At 37.1% G+C, this 23,226-nt stretch overlaps 6 protein-coding genes across 6 annotated transcripts; 3 read left to right on the top strand and 3 right to left on the bottom strand.

The window, feature by feature from the left end:
• Positions 1-9,060: 9,060 nt before the first annotated feature.
• GCK72_006251 (uncharacterized protein) lies at positions 9,061-11,712 on the top strand (the record flags this gene model as incomplete). The annotated part of the gene is made up of 5 exons (XM_003113405.2): positions 9,061-9,243; positions 10,989-11,129; positions 11,184-11,452; positions 11,511-11,576; positions 11,631-11,712. The coding sequence occupies 5 exons, from the start codon at positions 9,061-9,063 to the stop codon at positions 11,710-11,712; spliced, it is 741 nt and encodes a 246-aa protein (XP_003113453.1).
• On the bottom strand, positions 11,286-11,875 carry GCK72_006250 (uncharacterized protein; the record flags this gene model as incomplete). The annotated part of the gene is made up of 3 exons (XM_053725541.1): positions 11,286-11,436; positions 11,641-11,708; positions 11,780-11,875. 3 exons carry the CDS (start codon positions 11,873-11,875, stop codon positions 11,286-11,288), a joined length of 315 nt encoding a protein of 104 aa, XP_053589735.1.
• Positions 11,876-12,129: 254 nt separating this feature from the next.
• Positions 12,130-14,151, top strand: GCK72_006249 (uncharacterized protein; the record flags this gene model as incomplete). The annotated part of the gene is made up of 10 exons (XM_053725540.1): positions 12,130-12,210; positions 12,668-12,757; positions 13,053-13,199; positions 13,248-13,319; positions 13,369-13,434; positions 13,544-13,588; positions 13,638-13,664; positions 13,714-13,734; positions 13,836-13,940; positions 13,987-14,151. 10 exons carry the CDS (start codon positions 12,130-12,132, stop codon positions 14,149-14,151), a joined length of 819 nt encoding a protein of 272 aa, XP_053589734.1.
• Positions 14,152-14,753: 602 nt separating this feature from the next.
• Positions 14,754-16,914, top strand: GCK72_006248 (uncharacterized protein; the record flags this gene model as incomplete). The annotated part of the gene is made up of 5 exons (XM_003113664.2): positions 14,754-14,959; positions 15,118-15,711; positions 16,452-16,536; positions 16,581-16,706; positions 16,753-16,914. The coding sequence occupies 5 exons, from the start codon at positions 14,754-14,756 to the stop codon at positions 16,912-16,914; spliced, it is 1,173 nt and encodes a 390-aa protein (XP_003113712.2).
• A 33-nt stretch (positions 16,915-16,947) lies between these two features.
• On the bottom strand, positions 16,948-18,333 carry GCK72_006247 (uncharacterized protein; the record flags this gene model as incomplete). The annotated part of the gene is made up of 7 exons (XM_003113609.2): positions 16,948-17,184; positions 17,233-17,339; positions 17,392-17,465; positions 17,512-17,641; positions 17,688-17,787; positions 17,855-18,021; positions 18,069-18,333. The coding sequence occupies 7 exons, from the start codon at positions 18,331-18,333 to the stop codon at positions 16,948-16,950; spliced, it is 1,080 nt and encodes a 359-aa protein (XP_003113657.2).
• A 450-nt stretch (positions 18,334-18,783) lies between these two features.
• Positions 18,784-19,820, bottom strand: GCK72_006246 (uncharacterized protein; the record flags this gene model as incomplete). Its single annotated transcript, XM_003113402.2, has 3 exons — positions 18,784-19,073; positions 19,120-19,297; positions 19,347-19,820. The coding sequence occupies 3 exons, from the start codon at positions 19,818-19,820 to the stop codon at positions 18,784-18,786; spliced, it is 942 nt and encodes a 313-aa protein (XP_003113450.2).
• Between the last annotated feature and the right edge of the window lie 3,406 nt (positions 19,821-23,226).

Genomic DNA, 23,226 nt, shown 5'->3' with positions numbered 1-23,226 from the left:
ATTTCTCTGAGCAGAGTTGGTACGAATCAGAGCTGTTAGATCTAGATTTAACGGCTTTGATATAACGTTTAAACACATTTTAGCTGATTCCAGTTATTGCGACTCTCAAACGGATAGTTCTGATTCGAACAACTCTGATTATGGCAACACAGAATTTTGATATCAATACAAAGGAAAAAATAGTTTTCCCAAGATTCTCTTCTCATTGAAAACAAAACCGTTCCCACTACCGAATCCATCGTATTTGACCTTAAAGTTCCATCTAAATTTAATTTTAATTCTTTAAAAGCGTTTTGTTTTCAAGTTTTCTCCCTCATCCTAATTAGAATGTCGTTTCTCACCCTCTTTTTCTTCTCCAATTTATCCATTTTCTGACCTTCATTCTTCAGTTTTTCTTCTTCTAAAAACCTTGTCAGTTACACATCAAAATCAGTTTTTTTCTCTTCGAAAAACTTCGCAAAATCTCAGTTATCTATTGTAAAAATCTTTGAGTAATCAATCAATTTGGATGCGAAGAGACCTTGAAAGCAATGAACTTTTCGATTGGAATGTTGCTTTTCGCGCCCTGACAGAAACAAAACGTTCGATTCGGAAAACTGGTCTATTACTTCTTCTTCTTCCTCTTCTTTTTCTTTCTCAATGGCTAAACACAAGTTGTCTCTCAAAGTATGATTAGGGTGGACTGCATTCCGATCCCGCCACTTTCAAGATGAATCCATTGTGTCACCAATAAGACGATTAGTTAGTTTTCTTCTCACAACAACAAATCTTTTCTATTTTTCTAGATCTCGAGAGCTTTGAAGTTTCATCGCGTTCAAAGAATCTGAATATTTCAATGACAACAAGGAAATTTTTATTAGTTTACAAGAATTTCCTCTGATTCAGAAGAGATTTCATTCGGAGATAAGTCAACCATCTTTTTGCCAATTGTAGCATTTTCCTTTCAACATTTAAATGATTTTGTGACGATCAATTTCTCTTAATCTCAAAAAAATTTGAAATGAGACATTATGCCTTATGGTTAGTACTTTCGAGTACCGTGTCCCCAGGAGTTCATTTTTGATATCCTTTTTTTGAATAGAAAACACAGCTAAAAAAAACAACTTGTATTCGCTAAATAATTCGAGATTTCTCCTTGAAAGCTTCTGATTTCTTCACATTTAATCCTATCAGAAAGTGTGGCTTACAAAAAATACACCATTTTCTTCTGATCTCAACTATTTCGACCATAAGTCAAATGAATATGTCCTTGTTATGATAGCTGATTGTGATTGCAAATGGGATAATGTTTTTCTCTAAAATTTATCCCAAAAGTGAATATCGCGAACTGACGAATCATCCCCTTGTACCGTATTCTATAAGGAAATCCTGTGTAGCTTGTGCCATCTGATCAGAATACACTTCAGCTTGACTCAATTCAATTTTTACACTCACTTGATCATCAATATTCCCTTTCATCTTTCTTCGTCCTCATGAGCAAAATACTTCCTCTTTTTCCCCTCCCCCAACCCTTCGTGCTCTCACTTTTTTACAGTAGGGTAACCTCATCGGGCGGTCTTTCTTTTGATGCACCCGACAGGCGGCTCCTATTTACCGCCTTTCCTCTGATATAAGAAAGATCAGTTGGCGGGCGGTCTTCTGAAAGGAAATAGAAGGAAGGAGAGACCAGATTGATTTACTGGTGAAGAGAAAGAAGTTCTGACAACATAGTTTTATTCGATTCGTTTGGTTCCATGGTTTAGATTAGTTTTTTTACAAAATTATTATTTTGGACAGGTAAAAAGCGTTTCTCCTAACTTCTCTTCTCCATCCCTATCGTTTTCACCATGAAATAATGTCATCTCCAGCAATTCGAATGATTTGTCATGTGTTGCCCCCGTATATTTTACTCGCATGCTTCCTGTTACATAAGCCCCTTTAGAACGTGAACACACATGTTGGTACATCTGCTCTTTTTCTCCCGTTGGCCTCTCCCTCTTGTTGTAAACTGCTCCTCGCAGACACCGGTCGTTCGACCGATTGCGCAATGTTCCGCCTCACGAAACAGACGTCGGGGACACCGCCAATTTGCCCTGAACGGTCTTCTGATGACGTAACTTGCAACGTCATTTATCTATAGAATAATATACGAGATAGTGAGCAGGTGATAGGAGTTACGTAATGGTATTACAGGTGAGTTGTAGGTGACCAGAGAAGTGGAAAAGAGGAAACGGTAGGTGGTCACTTTCAATATTTGAATAGTGGCCTGTAAGTAGGATAATATTTCCGGAGAAGAGCTCATTTGCTAATGGACACCTGAGGTTTCTAATTACACAAGACAGAATTTAATTGGAGGAAAGTGTTGTGAAGCTAGAGTGTGTTTCTGTGTAAATGCACTTGAGAGTTTGTGGGAAACGTACAGGATGAGATGTTCCTCGAGAACAAGAAAAGAATGGAAATGTATTGAAAAATAACAGAATAGTTGAAGTTTATGATCCTAGACACGAAAAAGTTTAATTTATTTTCAAGGGTTTCTTCTCTCTAAAAATGTCTATCGACTCCGTCAAAGAACTGGCCAAGGCGTGCTCTTCTGATGCTCGATGTCCTGTCTATATTCGTCACCATTTTATGAAGATCTCAACAATCTCGTGACAAACAGTTGCTTTTTTTCCTGTACAAGAGACCTGACATACTCATTAATGCTCGTTTTCTGTCCGTCCGTTCTCCCTTTTTTTTCCGAGAAACATCATAAACCATTCCTCACTCAACCAGTGTCCCACATGACTCATTTCGGTTCATTTTCTCTTTTTTCCATTCAATGCGCCCATGTTTCTTTTGTGTTTCTCCACGTCATCAATCGGGCAACCATCATCATCGTCGTCGTCAATCAAAATCACAATAATATTAATATGCGAGTCAATAAGCGGCGCCAAATTCAAAAGTTGCTTCTGCGACTCTACATTTTTCATAGTCTTATTTGCGCAGCCAGTCCCACCATTCCCAGCTGGTCATCCATCGAAAAGCTCCATGAGCACGGGAAAAAGGAGAGAAGAAGAGGAAGAGACGCAGAGAAACTAGAGGCTTCTGTACGTGTTTGCGCATTGCGCACCGTTCAGCAGCAGTATTCTCACCGCTTTTGGTCATTCATTCTACCTTTTCCCCTCTCCAACGATCCATTGTTCTTTTTGTGACTTTTCCTTTTTTCGACTGTTTGACCAGACATGTCCTTTGACTTCTTTGAGAAGTGAAGCTTCTCCTTACGGAGTCCGAAACTATTTTGTTGTCTTTCCCATGACTTCTATTTCAAAGAAAGCATGAATGCATGTGTTTTGATCAAAAAGGTGTGAGAAACTAAACATTTTGCTCCGTTTGCTCTCGAATCTCCGAATTTTTCATTCTACAGTTTCTCATAATTTCTTTTCTCCTCGCGAGAAATTGAAGCTTATTCTAAGTTTATAGTTTTCTTTTCTTCAAGTTTTGTAGATTTGGAATTTTCAAAGATTTTCAAAGATTTCAATTTCTACAGTAATGCAAAATCAGACTCTCAATCTCACAAACGTTAGTGCAAAAGCTTTGAGCTCATATAACAGAATCATACAGAAATAGAAATTTTCAATACATATTCTTTACCTTCAATTAGATTACATCATTTTTCAAAATTCAAGATTTATGAACTACCCGAGTTTGAAGATAATCTATGAACAACACCATCTGATCCTGAAATTCAAGTATCATTCAAAAGTTTCGCTATCATCCAAACTTGGATCATTTCACATCCAGTACTGTCATTCCATTATCATTGTCCTATGGAAGCGACGATCCTGAAAATAATGTCCTGTTCGATTTGTTTTCTCAAAAACTTTGTGTATAATAAGCGAGCGATTAGTGTGGCAGTTGGTTCTTCGAATCTTTCCGATTGTCTTCTGTCTGCTTCGTCTTCTTCTTTTTCCCAAAAAAACCGGCGTCTGTATATTTGCTCTCAGGCGGGTGGCCTCTGTGCCTTCTCCGCATCATTTTCCGTCCGGAAGTCCTTCATTTGACACTCGCCCTATCACTCTCTTGTTTAATCATATCACTTTATCACCCACTCAGATATCTCTCCATTATTTATTAGCACTTTTTTAATATGTATCTCCCCTCGGCGGCTTTCGTTCTAAATTTAGTACAACTTGAAACGTCTCTCCTCACTCTAAAAGATTGTGTCATGGCAACTGCAAAAGGTTATACGAATGTAGGAGGAATATAAAATCTATTCGGATTACGAAGGGGAGAACGAGCAAAATGAGTGAATTGAGCACACGAAAAGAGTCTTTTCGCAGCTGTACGTTTCCATATGTACCCTCCTATTCATCTCATTGTGTGAAGCAGCATACGCTCATTTCAATACCAGTTCGATCATTTTAGAGCACGAGAAATGAAAAGTATGACTAGGAAGAGTTGTAGAGTTTCAAATTCTAAAGAGACAATAAGGATAATTTGGGGAATTCGCATTTCAAAATATCAGCTTGATTCTGTAGCCACATTCAGTAAATGTGTTTTGTAAGGCTATTCCCATGTTTATTGATCATTATAAATCTTGTCTAGCCCATCCGAATGTATCATTTTCTCCACCTTTTTATTATCTTCCTTTCACTTAAATATCACAAGTTTTTCCTATTAATCTTCCTCTTCTTCTCTTTTTCCTTTCTTTTTATCTTATTCTATACACCTTTACTACCGTTTACCAACATCTCAAGTGTCATCACACCCCTTCTCAAACTGTCGATCAAGCTCTATCCTCCCTTTGTTTGTATGTTCTTCTTCTTCACACTTTGACTCCTTATCCCTCCTTTCTCTTATTCTATAAATGGCTTTATTTGTATTTCTCCTCTAACAACATGATATTCGGATTGACACTGATCCATTCGAAGTCATGCTGAGTGACGGCGAAGGAACACACTTATTTGCATCGTCAAGTACACTAAAAGAGCATTGTGGCAGAAGAGAAAAACATCATGAAAAGAAGAGAATTCGGCAGATGTTCAAGGTTGAATCTGTCTCCGTCAGTTCCGTGTTCAATCGGACAGATATGTGCAAATTTCGATGGATTTATCCAAAGTAGGCAGGCGGATTTATGATGATTGAAGACCCGTTGTGTTGTCATGTTACTGTCATCCAGTACCCACGTGTCATACTTCTGTCATATAGTTTTTCTAGTTGTGTTATTCAAGAATACTCAAACTTTTGTGAAAAATTTCCACATTTTCTCTAGAATTGTACCTTGCTCCTTCCAGCCAATTCTCATGCCAACCCACCCAAAATTCTTTCATTTCACCGCTTTCATCATCACCAAAATTAGCACTTTTCCCTCACTCCGATGTGTGATTCCTCTCTTTGAACCTTATTCTCATGCCCTATGTATTTCACACTTATTAGAGAATTAGTCTGAAATAATATAAATTTAAAGATTCCCATTCATCAATGCGATTATAATAATTATGTTGACTGATAACATTATTTTTGTATGTGTTATGAAATGGTCAGTTGACTTTAAATAGACTGAAAATAAGCATGGAAAAGGAAACAAGTAGATTGTATAAATGAATTTCAGCCGTGAAGTGTTAAGGAATGATAATTGATAAAATGGTTGAGAGTTTTTCATTTGAGCCCCTCAATCATCGTCAAAATTAGAAAGGAGCAATTTCCCATTTGGAGCAATTTCATTCGAGGTTCGTAGTATAACAAATCTGATTTTCAGAAAACTGAAGGGAAGTCTATTTTTATTTGGGTTTGCACCTATTTTTGGATATGAACTTTGTATATGAACAAATCACCTCCATCAAGCATAAAATATTCTGATCTACATAGTTTCCCTTTGATTCTAATATTCCCTTTGTGTTTTGATACACAAATGTCTATTACATTCTTCTTCTCCTTCTACTTCTTCTCATCTGAATCAAACACATTCCATTTTATCATTTTTTCCCTCTATTCGTTCCTCCGTTCCAGCTGCCAATTGTCAGTCAACAGTGTCATATGTTGACCTTATCAATCTAAAGAATATGCTTGCTGACAGTGAAAAAAGATGAAAAATAGGAACATAAAAATCTGAAAAAGTGTGGAATTTGTGTCGAACTTTCTGATAACAAATTCGAATCGAAAAAAGCTTCGCCTCTCCCAAACTCAACTGCCAACCTATTCCTAAAAACATATTGTACTAAAATTTATGAAAGAAGAAGAAGAAGAAGACAACACAAAAGGAATTTGCTCTTTTTGATAAGATTGTAATACAAAAGATAAGATTGTACAACTAATAATTGAAGAAAGGGGAAGAGTTCCCAGTTGCTCCACCTACTTTTCAGTATTTTAAAAGTCTGATTCAATATATTTAATGTCATTTGAAGGCGGAAAAATTGTTGTAAAAACAGGACCGTGTTAATTATTATTTTCTAACCTTCCCAAAATCAAATGTCTTCTCACTTCATTCATTTGATGTCACCGTTCACACATATCTCTCATCCTTCGAAACATCAGTCACACTTGCTCAAGCTCCGCCTCCTTCTCCTTCTGATATTTCATGCCACGCCTCCAATGTCCAATCCCCTTCCATTTTCCCCTTCTCCCTTCGCTCTATCTGATGAATAACAGGCGGAACAACACCAAGATGAACCGCCCCATCCGTGTCGATCGTCACGCATATCTCTATGATCTTCCACTTCTTTTCTTAATATTTGGCTTTCATTTCTCATCCCTTCATACCATCCGTTATTCGTCTTTGTCTATTATTCCCCTTTTTCCAGACCTCTTCTTCTTCTTCCTTTCGAACATTTATTCAGACAGAAGAGAAAGAGAAAATGAGGAAAACACTTGGGATCTACTTGCTTTATTATCCCCCTCTTATCCTCTCTTTTCCCTCATTTTCTTCACATCATTATCATTATGAGACTCACTTTTTTCTTCTTTTTCTTCTTCCCTCATGGGTGCGGGTGCCTTAATGTCTCAGTTCTGGACCCTTATTGACCACTACAGACAGCCAGGTGGTCTTACTGGGTCACTTAGTTTTCACTAACTAATTAGATCAATTACTGCACTCAAAAGTGGTTTTTAATTGCAAAAAATACAAACACGTACTTTCTTTTTTCAATTTTTGGTATTTTGAATCACGCGTTTTTTTCTAAAGTTTCTATACGTGAGCCTTGGATAATCTGAAATTGAATCCTGGATTCAAAATCCAGAATCCTAGATCTAATCATGAACTTTTGGTGACACGACCGTGCCAAATGGTAAGATACGGTATGTCTATCCTGTGAATGCCAGTTCTTAAAATTGTAATCGTCATAAATCTTTCGGTAAGTCTTACCCAATACGTTCCCAGAGGACATCTTCTCTCCCTCCATCAAATCAATTTACAGCTCTTGACGGGCAGATATAATCTAATAGGGACGACGCATCATAAAAAGACTAATTAGGTGCAAACACCCGTGCGGTTCTTCTTTTTTAACGTTGTCTAATCTGAAGGTGTCATCTTTTTTCCTCCAACATGTGTTCTCTTTTTTCTAATTATTCTCGAGTACGAAATGCGGGTAAATCAAGTTGTGTTACCCAACTAACCCACTTCAAGAGAGGGTGTCAGAATCCAAGTACTTCTTCTTCTCTTCCGTCACTCGGATCGGTTCGAGGGTATAATTGCTAATTGTCCCCCTTCCCTTTTGGCCCCGCTCGTGCCCGGATAATAACCGTCCTGCCCGCTTTCCCGGGTTGGGACGACGAAGGCTGGTCATTCGATCGTGTTTACTCGACGACTAGCCCTCTTTCTCTATTCTTCAGCTACTGTTGTCTTCTTCAGCCTATTCAACCCGCACAGTCACCTCATTTTCATCATCATCCTCATCATCTTCCGGAGAGGCTTCCTTCTGTTCATTTTGACAGATGTTGCACTGTTCATTCTCTCTCTGTCTATTGTTTCGTTATCCCTCACATATGTTATATCGTTTCTAAGCATCATTCGATGGGGTTTTCTAGCTTTTATCACACCCCAAATTGATATAATTTGTATTCAGACTATTCAGACATGGGCGTAATCTTTCCAGTTCCAATTTTCTAGTTGGCGGAATCTCTGATCACCACCAGAATAATTCTAAATCGTATAATCAAAATGTCGTCAAAAAGCTCTTTCTCACCCCTGCAGAATAGAAAGGAACTGTCAATTGAATAGCTGTTAGTCTTGTTTCAGTTGTATATCTCATCTTTCCAAACATCGTATTGCCACCATCACCACCACTAAAACCGCTTATTTTTTCTTCTTCTTCCTCAAGTCATATTTCTTTTTCTTTTCACTCAAATCAGCTCGCTGAAACGGAAAAGTCTCTTCAGTTTCTGAAACTTCTTTAAAGTTTATTTGAGTATTTATTCTTTTTTGGTTTTCTATCCTATCCCGCATACATTTTTTTCATTTCTCGAATTATCGTCCGACAAACAAACAAACCAAAAAGGAGGGGCACCCTCTATTCGTTTTCTGATTCCAGTTTCGTTTCTCTTCATCATCATCATCAGCTAATCACTAGCCGAAATAGTATTGATAATGAAGAGACGTAGACGCACGTCAGCTAATCACATCCTTTTTCTTCTTTTCTCTCTCTGATGCTTTTGCCATTTCGAATAGGGGGAAAGAGTGTGGAGGTTGTAAAACAAAACACAGTAAAACAGAAAAAAGATTGATTGTTACATCCGTTTGCTTCTTGTCTTCATCATGTCTTTCTTTTGACTTTTGTCTCTGTTTGTATACTCAATACTCTAGCCGACACAGGGGGACCGAAATCGAAAAAGACATGCTGTAAAATAATCTCCTATTATCTCAACTACTTCACTTTCCCCCTTTCGCCCCCCATTTCTTACTGTCTTTCTCTCACTTTCTGTTGTGTAATGTAACCACTAAACCGCATTCCAACCCTTTCAATGTACTTGTTCTCTCTTACTTTTCGCTTCCTGGATCTTATAGGATTACTGTAGTCGTAGATCAATCTTTGATTGAAACTTGCTCTTTTCGTTCCAAACTACATTCATCTAGACAGTTCAACAATACTATCTAATTCCAGAACCTCAATGGAAGACCTTGATGCGTATCGTGCCGCATGTGCCAACCGTATTCGTCGTCTAGAAAGATACAAGAAAGCGAGAAGCTTCTGTAGTCTGGAAACAGATGAGCCGACGTCTTCATCTCCATCTCTGAGTCCGAATTCTGATACTGATGGATCTTCCACTTTCGATATGATCCGCGAGAAGATGGTGAGTTCTTCTACAAACTTTCCGATCAAGAGAAATAAGAAGTGTTAGTGAGAAGGGGGGATCATTTGGTGTGAATGAGCGAAGGAATTGTTTTGATTCGTAATGTAAACAAACACGATCCGTTCTCGTTCCTTTCGTCACTTGGCTCCAACCAAATTACGCGGTCTTTATCCCCCGTCTTTGCATGTTTTCTTCTCTACATATTTCTTGACAAACAGAGACGGTGTGAATAGAAGAAAAGAGGGAAATTGAGATGAAGACTTGGCGCTGAGAAGGGAAAAGAGAAGTAAACATGAAATACAAATGTACAGACGGGGGATCAAGAAAGCATGAGTAGTGTGAGTGGAGACATTTCAAAATTGCTTTGACCTACTTCCTGACTATTTCCGAAAAACGTGAAGTTGAGAAGAGCTTATAGAATTCGGAGCTCTCGGAGCTAGACTGGTTTCCGTGGAAGATCTACAGTATCCCACCATCTAAGAAAGTTCTCACGCCGCTTCTAGATGTTTCCAAACATTTCGAAACGAAGACATTCTTTCAACACAATATCGAATCTTTCAAAGATCTTTCGATCGAATTCTTCGAATTCTCAAATTTCCTAATTTACTTTCCGCTATTTCAATATTCACGCCACAACACCTTCTGAGAATTTTTCCGCTAATTCACCCCAAAAATTGCGCCATCTTTCGCTTCCTCTCCTGACTAAAAACATTATGCATTTCTAATAATCCAGTTTTGCAAAAGCCTTGGCATTCCATCGTTTCTTCATTTCGGATTCCTGTTGTTCGAATGCTTTGGCTTCCTCTCCGGGTAATTAGGAAAAAAGAGATCCGTCGGCGAGATAAATGACGCAACCGGGTGCTGCTGACTGCTGTTGTCCGCCTGTTGCCTGGGGCAATAATCGTGGTGGACAATAGCCATAGTCTGGGACATTTTCCCGCTTCTTTTCGGGAGAAATGTGAAATTGTTTGAAGAATTGGCAGATGGGGGGAGCCGCGAAGGTCATTCAGAAGAGCAGATGGACACAAAAACCGTTGCTGCATAAATCATTGGGTTGATTGGAATTGCAAAAGTTATAACCCTCGCATCTCTCGAAGCCAATGACCCGAGGCTGAGAAAAGAAGTTCACCTCAGTTCACTCTCAAGGTTAATTGTCTAACGTTTTTGAGTAAACAGCCAATGACACCAAAACACTCGAAAAAGAAGTTTCGGCGGTCCCCTCATCAATAGATCCGCTCTTCAGAAAATGGGTAAATATACCGGGAACTTAGTGGTTGTTGAGTGCAAGGGATCGTTCGTATGGGAAAGATTACCTGCAGAGAACACGGGAACAAAATATTATTTTTGTAACTTGGGTAATAGATGTTCCAAAAAGCAAAAACATAAGCCCAATGCGGGGCTCGAACCCGCGACAACCAGATTAAGAGTCTGGTGCTCTACCGACTGAGCTAACCGGGCGGCGATCAAACTAGGTCACCAACGCCTTGATATTACTAGGGTAGGTGCTGCAACACAAGGTGAGAGAGTGTGAAGACATGTCACGTAATAAGTGTAGAAGAAGAAATGTGTTCTATTAACGAGGGAATGGTTGATTCTTTCTATCGGGTACATCAAAAACTTATATTTTGGCGAAGAAGGAAGTAACAAAAAGATTATGAAGTCACAATGACTTTATAATATTTAGAGAAGGTGCTACCGTACCCTTTTCGGCGTCTTTATTACGTAATAACTTGTTCTATTTGCAGTTCTCTTTGATGGAGAACGACATGACGCTGCTGAAGCAACTCCTTCAACTCGGCGATCAAATCAGCGAGATTAAAAAAGAACGATTGAGAAGGACAATGTCACAAAACAGCTTGGAATATGATGAAGAAGATGAAAAAGAGGTTTGTTTCGGATACATTTTCGGAAGTTTCAACTAAATCCTCTCAATATTTCAGGACAAGTTCGATTCTGACCAGCATGGATTCTCCGCCTCAATGAGTGCTGTCACCAATTTGTACGTGGATGACGAGCGACCACAATTCTTCTCCCGTCAGAATTCAGTTCTCCGTATTCCGATTCCACCAAGAAGTAGTAATCGATTTGGACCGAGACGAGTCATCAGAAGACCATCGGATATTCTGCCACGTCAACAATCGAATAACATCAGAACTCTCCACGTGAACAGTGATGACTCGGATTGTAGTTCTTCTGGAAGCAAGACTCAGTGAGTTTATTCTACATAATTCTACCCGAATTTCTCATTTTTATTTATTGAATTTCAGTTCTCCAAGTAGTTCAGTTTCCAATGCGTCCACACTTATTCTTCCATCAAAAACTACAAAGAATCGGTTAGTTCCTCTTCCTTCTCATTTTTCCACTCATTGAAAATCCCTTTTTTTCAGATCCTCAAACTCGTCAATCGATTCTGGAATTCGTGATGAATCAATGACTCCTTCACCAACATTTGAGAGTGTAGTAATCTGAATTCTCAACATTTTTTGAATTCTTTCATCAGGTTTTTCGTATTTCTAGTCGTTTCCTTTCTTCATACCTCATCATTTTCACTGGTTTCACTTCCAAATAGTCTGATTTCTGTTCCCTTTTTTCCCTTTTTTCTGACAATGTGCCGGTCTTTGATTCGTTCCATTCTTCCTCTTTTCTTCAATTTTTCTCCATTCTTCCCAGTTTTCCGTGTTTTTAATAGTATTCTAAACTATTCAATAAATTACTTGTTCATAACAAACATCTTGTTTTCGATTGATAACCGGATTATTAGAGATAAGAAAATGATACAAAAAGAGCAAAGAATGTCAAAGGTACAGCTCAAAAACAAGCCTTATAAAACGTCTGACGTATGAAAAGAACCTGAAGAGTCACATTTGAAACTCTTCTTCTAACGAAATGCCAATCTATCGGTTCCTTATATTCTCGATTCTTTTTACTAGCTCGTATGCAATCGTGGAACAAAAATACAATGAAACTGTAAGTTATTTAAAGATTACCTGCAGTGAACACGGTAACAAAATATTATTTTTGTAACTTGGGAATAGATGTTCAAAAAAGCAAAAACATAAGCCCAATGCGGGGCTCGAACCCGCGACAACCAGATTAAGAGTCTGGTGCTCTACCGACTGAGCTAACCGGGCGGCGATCAAACTAGGTCACCAACGCCTTGATATTACTAGGGTAGGTGCTGCAACACAAGGTGAGAGAGTGTGAAGACATGTCACGTAATAAGTGTAGAAGAAGAAATGTGTTCTATTAACGAAGGAATGGTTGATTCTTTCTATCGGGTACATCAAAAACTTATATTTTGGTGAAGAAGGAAGTAACAAAAAGATTATGAAGTCACAATGACTTATTTAATATCTAGAAAAGGTGCTACCGTACTCCCTTTGTCTAGCAACAGTATCAGAACTCGTAGAGCTTATTTTTCCAGAAAGCTCTTCAACAAGTATTGGATTTCGTGCTACCAACATTCAAAATTCCGGATCTTCTGAATCCGGACAAGAAAGATGAATCTCCTTCGGTAGGAATTGAAAAAAACAAGAACTTTCCCTTTTGTCATTTCAATTTCATCCCCATATTTTCTCCTGTTTTCGCTTTTCCGTGTGTTTTTTTCATAATATTTCATAGATCCAAAATCGGATACCACAAGAAAAATTGATCAACATCGGACTTCCAACGGTAAGAAAAAAAATACAAATTTTCGAGAATAATGAATAAGTTGACAGCTTCCAAATCTTCTTCCAACGGCTCTTCCAAAACTCCCAACGGTATACAAAGATATATATATGGTAAACTGGAAATTATGTTACTTTCAGATAAAAATTCCAAATATACTTCCAACTGCTCTGCCAACAATCAATATCATCCCAAAAGCAGTACCAACTATCAAAATTCCTGAAATCATTCCGAAAACTTTACCAACTCTTCCTCCATTCAAACTACCAACGGTTAAGTTACCAACTGTCAGTTCCTTTCCAACTGATTATCCATCAATCCAACTTTATTTTCAGCTTCCACACCTTCTCCCAACTGCTCTTCCAACTCTCCCTCCATTCAAATTACCTACCATCAAGTTGCCTACTGTCAGTTCGATTCCAATTGAAAATCCAAGAGCTTCATATCGATTTTCAGCTTCCCCACCTACTTCCAACTGCATTTCCAACTCTTTTCCCTCCGAAACCAAAAGATTCTCCCGAGGTGATTTGTCTCGTCTCTCTCATGTCTCTATGCTATTTCACCTGTGTAGCTTCTCGATTCGATTCCAGTTCCCGAATGGAAATTTTGAATTCTGAAAACGGTATTCTAGGGAATCACTCCTAATACACCGTACACTCTACCGTATCCACTTCCAGTGAGTTCACACTGAATTTTGTTGTATTTTCTCTTTTTTCCATTTTCAGAGTGACTTAGCCCCTATCCCATTTCTAGTAAGTTTAGAGGCTAATTAACGATTTATTGACATAATCCTTTTTCCAGGAAAATAATACAAATGTTAACGTGAGTACAGTAGAATAGTTGCAAACTTTCCAATCGCCTTTTTCCTTGTCCTCACATTTAGAATTGTCCTATTTTCCTCAATTCAAATTGTAAAATTTCAGACGAACATCATCTGTGATATTTGTGAAAATGCGGTGACTATTGTCAAAACAAGAATCATGTCGTTCGAAAAGGTTGTCCGTGTGAAAATCACTGGAGCTCTTGGAGTACGAACTGAGTTTTTTTATAATATGAGAAATTCAAAATTTACAGAAAGTATGTGACCTCCTTCTGTCTATTCCACAGTTGATGATTCTCGCTACTCCATGTAATCTCTTCAAAGCAAACATTATCGATAAGGCATTTCAAAAATGGGATGCATTTGAAAATAGCATTCAGCCGGAGACGTTCTGCAAGCATGTTCCTTTCTGTAAATAATTTGAATGAACTGTGAATACATGTATTGTATACTGAATACATAAAGTATTTTTCTATTATACAGTACTGGCAAGTTACGTATTGGCAAAGTAATTTCTACCTCAAGTCGGTGAATTTCCGTGCTAAAAAAAAGCAATTTTTGATCTATCGTCTTAAAATGGCAATAACTCTCTGGGAAGTACCCGTACAAAAATGTTGTCAACTACAAAAAGAAAGCTCTACATTTGATCTGTATGATTCATTAAAAACCTAGTTGATCGGACAATCAATATTACCATGATACACCCTCAAAGTCGGACATTTTCAACTGAAAACGACCAGTTCATTACCTATTGACCGGTACTGTATGACGGTCTCAAAACAAACATTCCCTGTCCTCACTCGTCGACGGTGACCCGTTACGCGGATACACAGATGCTTCGTATTGATTCTGGCATATTAGAATCGATAATACGGTTTGCCCATCCTTCCTGTTTCTTTTTCTGAAATTTACCTCATTCCTAATTCATTTCACTTTCAGAATGCCTATGAAATTCTTCAATTTTCCACATTTAGTGCAAGAAAACATTCTGAACAATATGGATTTTTCCGATGTATTTGCAATGTCTCTCTGCTCAAAACGATCCAAAAGTTGTGTGATTCTTTCAACGATAAAAGTTCCGAAATTATGGCATATTGTTAAAGAAAATAAACAATCGGTTAAAATTGAAGACGACGCAGGAATACTAAAGACAGTTTTTAAACTGAAGGAATTTTCAGAAGTAGAAAAAGCGATAAAATTGAAATTTGGAGAATATTTCCTGACAGAGTAAGTTGCTTTGTATGTATTGGGTAGTCTTAGATTATTAGGTCTTCGAGATATCATCACTTGGAATCCGGTTTCTGAATTTCAAAAATATAGATTCAGGTGTGAACAATTTTTTAAAATAGATTTTATAGAACTCCCCAACCAAAACTAATTTTCAGTGTCAAAAATGATGAAAAATGTTGTTTTATAAGAGTGGATCACATCAGCGAAACACTCAGAAGAAAGTGGAATGACCATTTCAACTCATTATTTCGTTTAACAGCCCCAAGTTGCCTGAAAATTGATGTGAGCGCATTTTCGAAAAGAACTGCAAAGTTTGAAAATGTGAATGAGATTCATTTAACCGGTTATGGAACGCTAGAATCGGAGCAATTGGATTCGTTTCTAAATCAGTATTCAAATTTGGACTTTTTAAAGATTGAACCCTCTGTGAATGGTGACTTAATCAATACATCGAAAATATTGGAAGTCGAAAACATTCACTTGGAGCATGCTGAAGAATTCGGAATGAATCTTTTGAAGCAATTCGGTGGTCGTAACATCAGTTTAGTTGACGTTTTTCTTGTAGAGACGGAGTTGAATGAAATCATCAGAAAATGGATAAAAGGTGAAGCATTTCAAAACTTGGAGGCAGTCGAAGCAATGGATTTTTGTTTTGAAGGGGATCTTCGAGCAGATGTAATATTGGATCAAGTGCCTATTGTACAATTTGATTCAACGAAAAGGCCACTCATTTTTCCATATAATACAAAGTAAGTATTGCTTAGCGACAAAAATTCGAAAGCGTTTTTATTATTTTTATTTTTTTAAACTATTTTTAAACTCAAATGCATTATTTTTTCCAGAATATTCAACTTCTGTACTTATCCCATATATTTCCATGGTGAGAATTGCTATGATGTCATAAGAGAAAGTGATGGAAAGAGAGCTTCGATTCTTTCTCGTTCAGCGTTTTTCAGAATGGTGGTTTGGAATTGATTTCATTTGATCATTTCTCAAACATTCCAAATTTGTTACATTCCTGCGCTTCAAGTGATTATACCTGGCTTTGCTTCATTGCACCTTAACTTCAAAACTTTGTGAGCTCATTATTTTACTGAAAAGTTTGAAATTTTCTCTTTTAAGGTAGAATTTGAACATATGTGTATTCGATTTCTGTTAGATTCTTTCACAATTTCTTTCCCATTCACTGAATAAGCCCAAAATACCCCAAATAATGTTTTTGGTTTGACTATATTTGTCTGAAATGAAGATGACATTCAAAACTATCAAACAGTTTCTGGTTTTGTGAAACAACTATACTCTCGTAAATTTTTAATTCTTGATAAGTAAGTAAGTTCTTCATGACTTTTGACCAAGTAATTTGACAGAGCTCATAATGACGAAAGAGATTACAATGTTTTGATGAATGCACTTATTAATTTGATAGTTTTCATACTATTCTATCATTATCATTCCAATGATAAAACCTCAAAAACATTTTTGTTTTGAGGTTAACCACAATTATGAATTGGCAATTTTCATTTTTATTTCTAACTATGTTTTTATTCGTTCATAGTTCACAATTAACGTTGAAAGTAAGTATGAGATATCTGTTTCAATCGAGTACAATTATTTGCAGACGGAACCAACAGATCCTTCACTGTCTCCTGTTTGTACAAACTGCTTGGATGGAGTTATTGCTATCAAAAACACAATAGCTAAAATTGCTAATTTCGCCCGAATCACAATTGGAACAACTGTAGATGTATGAAGAAAAATCATAACTTCAATTTACTCTAGAAGAATTTCAGAAAGTGTGTAATCATCTAGTTCCGGAATTCGACTTTTTGGAAGCCATTTGCCACATCATTGATCAGAATGTTGAAGACAAAGTCTACAGGTTTCTAATGGCAATTCACGATAAAATTAATGAAAACGTTATTTGTCATATGTTGAGTTTCTGTCCCAAATAATAAATAATTTCATTCGAAATTAGTCAAAAGAGATCATTCAATTTTCTTCGATACTTTTTTCCATTTTGGAGGAAACATGTCATTCTGAATTGTTGTATTTTGTAATGGGAAGGCATCTGGATCAAAATAAAACACGGGACTCTTCTCTTCTCTTGCCAAATAACCCATCCACCATCCGAATGACGAGTAAGGAAATGTGATGAAGACAGCATCACAATAGATTCTGGAGAATGTCAATTGAAGTTCCGGAGGAGAACTCACTAGGGAAAACTGAAAAAGAATTCACAATGAAAAGCTCCATGGATTTACTATTCTTACCTTCTCAATGTCAAATTTCTTGATTCTTTTATCCTGGAATATATTTCGAATGAATCCTGGATCTGTCGCTGAAACCGCCAACATCACCCGATCGTTTTCTTTTGTGTCTGGAACGAACTAGATTTTCAGTCACTTTTGAAATAACTATAGACAACTCACAATGATTCAACATTTCAGAAACAGCTTTGATTGTGAAGTTCTTCTGAGTTTCTGAAGTTGTGTGAACGCATAATCTGAAATTTTAAGATGTTGCATTACTGTACTTCTCAGAAAACTCACTTAAAGTTATCTCGAAGAGATTCACTGAGCAAATTCTTTGCTTCTTGCAAATTTTCAGCATTTCCCAGCATCCATAAACGGATTTCTGATCGTATGCTGTCAAAATATTTGTAGCTTTTGAACCCGTTTCCTGAAAACCAATATTACCAAGGTAAACAGAATTGGATAGAAAATACCGTCCACCATTATGCTCAACGTGGCATATTTTGAAAATCTTTCGATTGAATCTTCATAAGAGACCTCGTCAGTTCCAAGGTTTCCGTTTACTGGAGTTATCTGGAAACTCATCTTTGTTGTGGTTATAAGTTGGAAGGAAGAACTGAAGATTTAAAAAAAAACTCACCGGCTGGATAACTATTGAAAACTGGTTTAGAATCGATGGGAATCGGAGAACAACGACCTTCGATAATTGTTCAATCAGCTCTGCATTATTGACCGTGTTGATAACTGGAGTTCTTCCAATTGTTCGTGCAACACCAATATGGGAAAACAGGGAAAATAATTGATCTCCTGGAAAATACCAAAGTTTCAAAGCACTAAAGCTAGTAAACACTTACCGATTTCTCCATTTTTGTGATTGAATTGAATACTTTTCTGACTGGAGTCACGAGTTGATGCACATAGAAAATAAAGAAGTAGAATAAAACTTGAGATAAAGAAGACAATTTTCAGTGAACGAGGGACTCGAGGAAGCATTTCACTTGAATCCCATTCCTTCATTGTTTGATTTTCAAAAAGAGACACGTGGCGAAATGGAGTATTGGGAGCAGTGGAATCGGGACCATCGTGCCATGATTCCACGTGTACTTTTTGCTTTTCCATTGGGAAATGAATTGTCAAAAATCAATAGAAAGCGAAACTTTAAAGTTCCATTGGAGAAGTGTTAGTTTAAGGAAAAAGATAAGAAAATATTACTATTGACATGGGAAATAATGATAAAAAGGGTGTGGAAGCATTGGAGAAATTCATTCTTTTGAACTGTTGCCCTGGAGCTTTTTGATCAAAATATTTCCTTTTTTGATATGTCAGCATGACAAATTTTCATCAAGATGTTCCCCTGGATGTCTGCCCATGAGTTTGAAAATAACAATTTTTAAATAGTGTGCAGGGGTTTCAATTATTATGTTTTATTATGATAAAAAGAGATACACGTAGTAACCCGTAATAAAATGATAGCAAACTGAACAATTGAATTCCTGAAAATAATTTCTCATTTGGCAACACTTGATGTACAAATATTTTCTATCTAAAAAACTATTCGACGACTGATTTCTAAGCATTTGGTAGATTTTGAGCTGGCGGAGGTAACATTCTTGCATTCACAAAACAATCCGGTAGAGGTACAACTGCTTTTCTGAATCCAGGTGCTAAGCGAGGATCTGTTCTTGACCAGAATGTAGGACGAAGAACTCGACGAGGACGACCTGGTTTTAGAAGACAGACTGCACAGATAAGGTAGATTAAAACTGCTCCAGAAGTGACGAGGCATCCGAGAAGAAACATGAAAAGAGAACTTCGAAGAGCGGCTGAGCAGCCGTTTATAAATGTTGGTTTGAGGGATTCTGAAAATGAAATTAATAATGAAGAGTATCATAGCAATGAATTTACCAAAAGTTGCAACAAGATCTCTCGAATCTATGAATGCATTTACAGAAGAATGACCAGCGAAATTGTTGATATTGCACTCGAAATATCCAAAATGATGGTAAGAGAAATGGGAAATGATAAGTGTTCCATTTGGAAAAGAGAAGTAATCTGATGAAATATGTGAGATGGGAAGTGAGTTCTGTAAATTAACACATCAGATTAACCTCCTTAATTTTCAATTTTCTTACCACAGTCCAAGTGATTTTCGGTGGAGGATAGGCGTTTGGAACAGGACATTTCAGTACCAGAGGCCTCCCAAGAATCGGCACTATCGGTTCCACTTTGATCTTCTCATTTTCAGAAACTTCATCCACAAAAGCAACTTTCAATTGGAATACTTCTCCCCATTTCGTATCATTCTCTCTTTGACAATAATATATTCCTTCGTCCTCTTTCTGTACATCGTAAATCACCAGAAACCCAATGTCAGGAATTCTTTCTTCTCCTCCACGTGGAACTCTTCCATTCAAAATTGCATTTTTATGTCCTTCAACGACTGCAATGACATGTTTGTCACGATACCACGTGGCGTTTGCTGATGTGTAAGGTTCACATTCCAATGCAGTCGTCGATCCGATGGGAACTAAACGTTCCGATGGCGCCTTCTTTGGTGCCAATGTGTGAATGGATTCTAAAAGAAAGGTGAAAGTTATGGACACCATTAAATTGAGATGCGTGGCGTCTCACAGGTCACAAATACAAGCATTTTATGTTTTATGAACGGGGTGCCGACTGGCGACATGTGGAGAGAAATAGAGGTTGTCCACTCCTTTTTATGGGTTTTCCAGGATTATATCCGTCATAAGCTTTTCCGGGTTTCGGAAAAGAAAAAGAACACAAAGATTTGGACTCGATTGGGTGCTACTGTGAAAAAGCTCAACATACTGTACAGATCTTTGAGTGACAACTTTTTTCTACAAACCGCCCTGGAGAAATATAATTTTCAAACTGATATTTCCTTCAAATCAATTTTCAGTTCAGCAGATATCGCGCATCTTCAATACGATGGAGTGGTACTGTTCAAGAAAGCACCATTCTACATATACATATGCGGATTAGCTTTCCCCATCTCGTCTTGTCAAAAAAGCGACATTTTCTGAGCAATTAGCGATTTCTGTTTCCTCCCAGTAACTAGAAAGCAATATGTTTTTGAGCGTCCATTAGTGAAATGCGCGAGAATCCGAAAATTATAGGGTGTCAAAGCGATTCAAGTGCCGTCTCTTGCGTCTCCTCAATTAAGCCTTTTTGAAGGGAAAGAAAGCCGGTTGGCGGCAAAAATCACAACCAACCTGACGATGAAAAAAGTAGAATCAGAAAGCAAAAATGGATGATTGGATTAGAATAGTGATGGCTCATTTCCTGAAAATAAAGAATGTTTTATGACAGAATAATAGTATTCGGAAATAGAATAAATAAAAGAAAAAAGAAAGTAAGAATGAGGAAAAGAGGTTACGGTATGTGTCAAGATCGCCGTTCGAAATCTGAGAACGGCGATTCTGGGTGGCGCCTTTTTCGGTCATCTGTCATCGGAGGGAGATGCCAATCAGATGGAAAAGAAATACACTTGTAACACATTTACTTGGAATTTGACACTTCTTTCGGGTAGAATCAAAAGAAAATGAGTAGAAGTGGAATCTGTTTTATGTCGGAAATTTTCTGGGACGAATAAAATCTGAGAGGAGAAGAAAAAAGAAATAAATGCATCCAAATGAAATATTAATCGGGCTACTCGACATTATTTTTCATTGACTGAATGACATTTCAATATTTTGAAATTCATCGAAATAGATGAATATCAAGGTTTTCAAAATAAAAAATATAAATTGAACCTACTAGAAGAGACTCATCTCATTCCATTACTGAGTCAAACTCCAGAATATGTTTTCTATGATTAATCCTTGCAAGAAGAAGAAAAATAGAAGCGAACGGAAATTCATCATTAATGGAATCAGGAGAAGAGCAGGATGTTTTCAATTAGAAGACGTGTCAGGTAAAGATATCCAGCTTGTTCCAAAATAAAATACACAAAAATATCTAATGCAATCCACACGTTTTCTCTCATAATTTTAGTGTTTACTCAACGGAAAAGTAAGAAGTCGGAAGGATATCTAATAGAATTGAATAGTTGAGAAAACAAACAATTGTTGCGACTCTTCATTTTTTTTCACTTTGGATCAAAAACTAGAATATTCGAATTATCAAAACATTCAAAGTATAAGGAGATAGAGAAGAGGAAGAAGCGTGTTCAACAGCTACTAAGCATACAGTAATAAACCATTGCATTAGTAGATCATAAAACGGATGAAAGGCAAAAGTCGAATGGTAAGCATGGAAATAGTGTGGAAGATGAAGAGACCCAGAGAAAGCATGTTCCACACTTTTCGTACTTGATGCGCCGGATATGTTAATAGGATTTTTGGGAGAAGATGTAGGAAGTGGAAGAAAAAAGGAATGGGAAGAGAGTGATCGAGAAGTGGATGGTAGATTAGAGAGGAGAATTCGATTGATCTGAAAAAAAGATTCGTCGAAACTCGAAATATAAAACAGTCTTCACACAACAGAAACAGCTGAACAATCGTAATTGTTTATGGCAGTTTTTCCGTATCTTCAGGCAAAAAAGACGATAAAAAACTAAAAACTAATAGAGAAAATAATCCGAAAACCGACAGAAACATGACTAGTAGTAACCATGGGAATACTTTGATAATCCAATATTCTCACTTTATTTTCACTATATACATTTCGATTTATAGGTAAAAATTAAACAATTTTCAGACAAATTGAAATCGGAACAACTAAAAAAAACAAAAACAAAGGAAACGGAAATCTGGAGCTGTCACGGAAAGCCAAAAAAAGTGAGCATCGTTGAGTGGCGTGCAAGAAAATGAAATGTTCTTTTTCTCTTTTCTTTTTTCTTTCTCTTCTTCTTCTGGAGTAAAAGAAGGAGTGTCTTTCTACCAAACAACACGAGCATCCGACTAGAAGCTAATTAGAAAAATGTGTGTAGAAGAAAGAGTCGTCAGAATACCAATACAGATCCATGTTGTCATAAAATGAGATCTACTTTGGAAATGACGAGACAACGTACCACTTCTCTTTTTTTCAACCAAAAAAAGAACATATAACCTGATGCAGAATAATCGTATAATTGTCGGAAACTAGATGAAAAGAGACTGACGGAAAGAGGTGGAAACAGAAAGAGAGATGAAGAGAAGCGAGAGGATAGGCTCTTCCCACTTTTAGAAGTAATGGGAGTAACTGAAGGTGGTGATTAGAGGGGATATCTCGAGAATATGTAGGGTAAAAGGTCAGATCTTTCTCGTTCCCCACATTCGCCTGGTTTTGGAATGTCACGGTTTCTGAAAAAATAGTTACATGTAACTCGAGAAGTGTTTAATTAACAGAAGAAACAATTTTCTCAACATCATCAATTGGCAATGAAATAGTCGTTGCTTGCTCCCAACGAAAAAGTTCATCTTGAATTCAGTAGAAATTTGCGTGAATACCAAATTTTGCCTTTCCTCTTTCCCCTTTTCTGCTCTTTTCACTCATTCGGATGGATTCATTCATTTATATGGATGAGCGGATGAAAGAGAGCACAAGTTTAGATGAGGAAGAACTCAAAAGAAATGTGTAGTACTATTAGTATGTAAGATCAGAAGAAAAAGAAGAATAGACCTCCATGGAAAAAGAGATGCTCCGTTTTCTCACATTTTTAATTGGATGTATACATTTTGTTGTCTCATGTCAAGAGGTCAAGAAAAGGAGAAAATAATAGAAAGGAGAAGAAAGAAAAATGGAAAATCAAAACAAGAATTCAGAAAAATAATTCCAGAGATGCGGTCAACTGTGAATTGTGAATTGACTTGAAAGAAAGAGTGAAGGGCGAAAGTGGTTTCGACGGGAAACCTGAAATAAGTTAGAAAAGTGGAAAGAGGTCGGTTAGTAGGGTCTGTCTGTGTGTCTGTCTACTTCTCAAAAACCATTACTTTTCCTCAAATCTTCAGTTTTCTTTTGACAACATGTTCGTTTTAAAACAAGTGTCACCCATCAATCATTCGTCAAGAA

This window comes from Caenorhabditis remanei, chromosome II, assembly GCF_010183535.1.
Source record: "Caenorhabditis remanei strain PX506 chromosome II, whole genome shotgun sequence".
Taxonomy (NCBI): Eukaryota; Metazoa; Nematoda; class Chromadorea; order Rhabditida; family Rhabditidae; genus Caenorhabditis; species Caenorhabditis remanei.
Note: the sequence above shows the minus strand (reverse complement) of the source record. Positions and strands in the feature narration are given on the sequence as shown.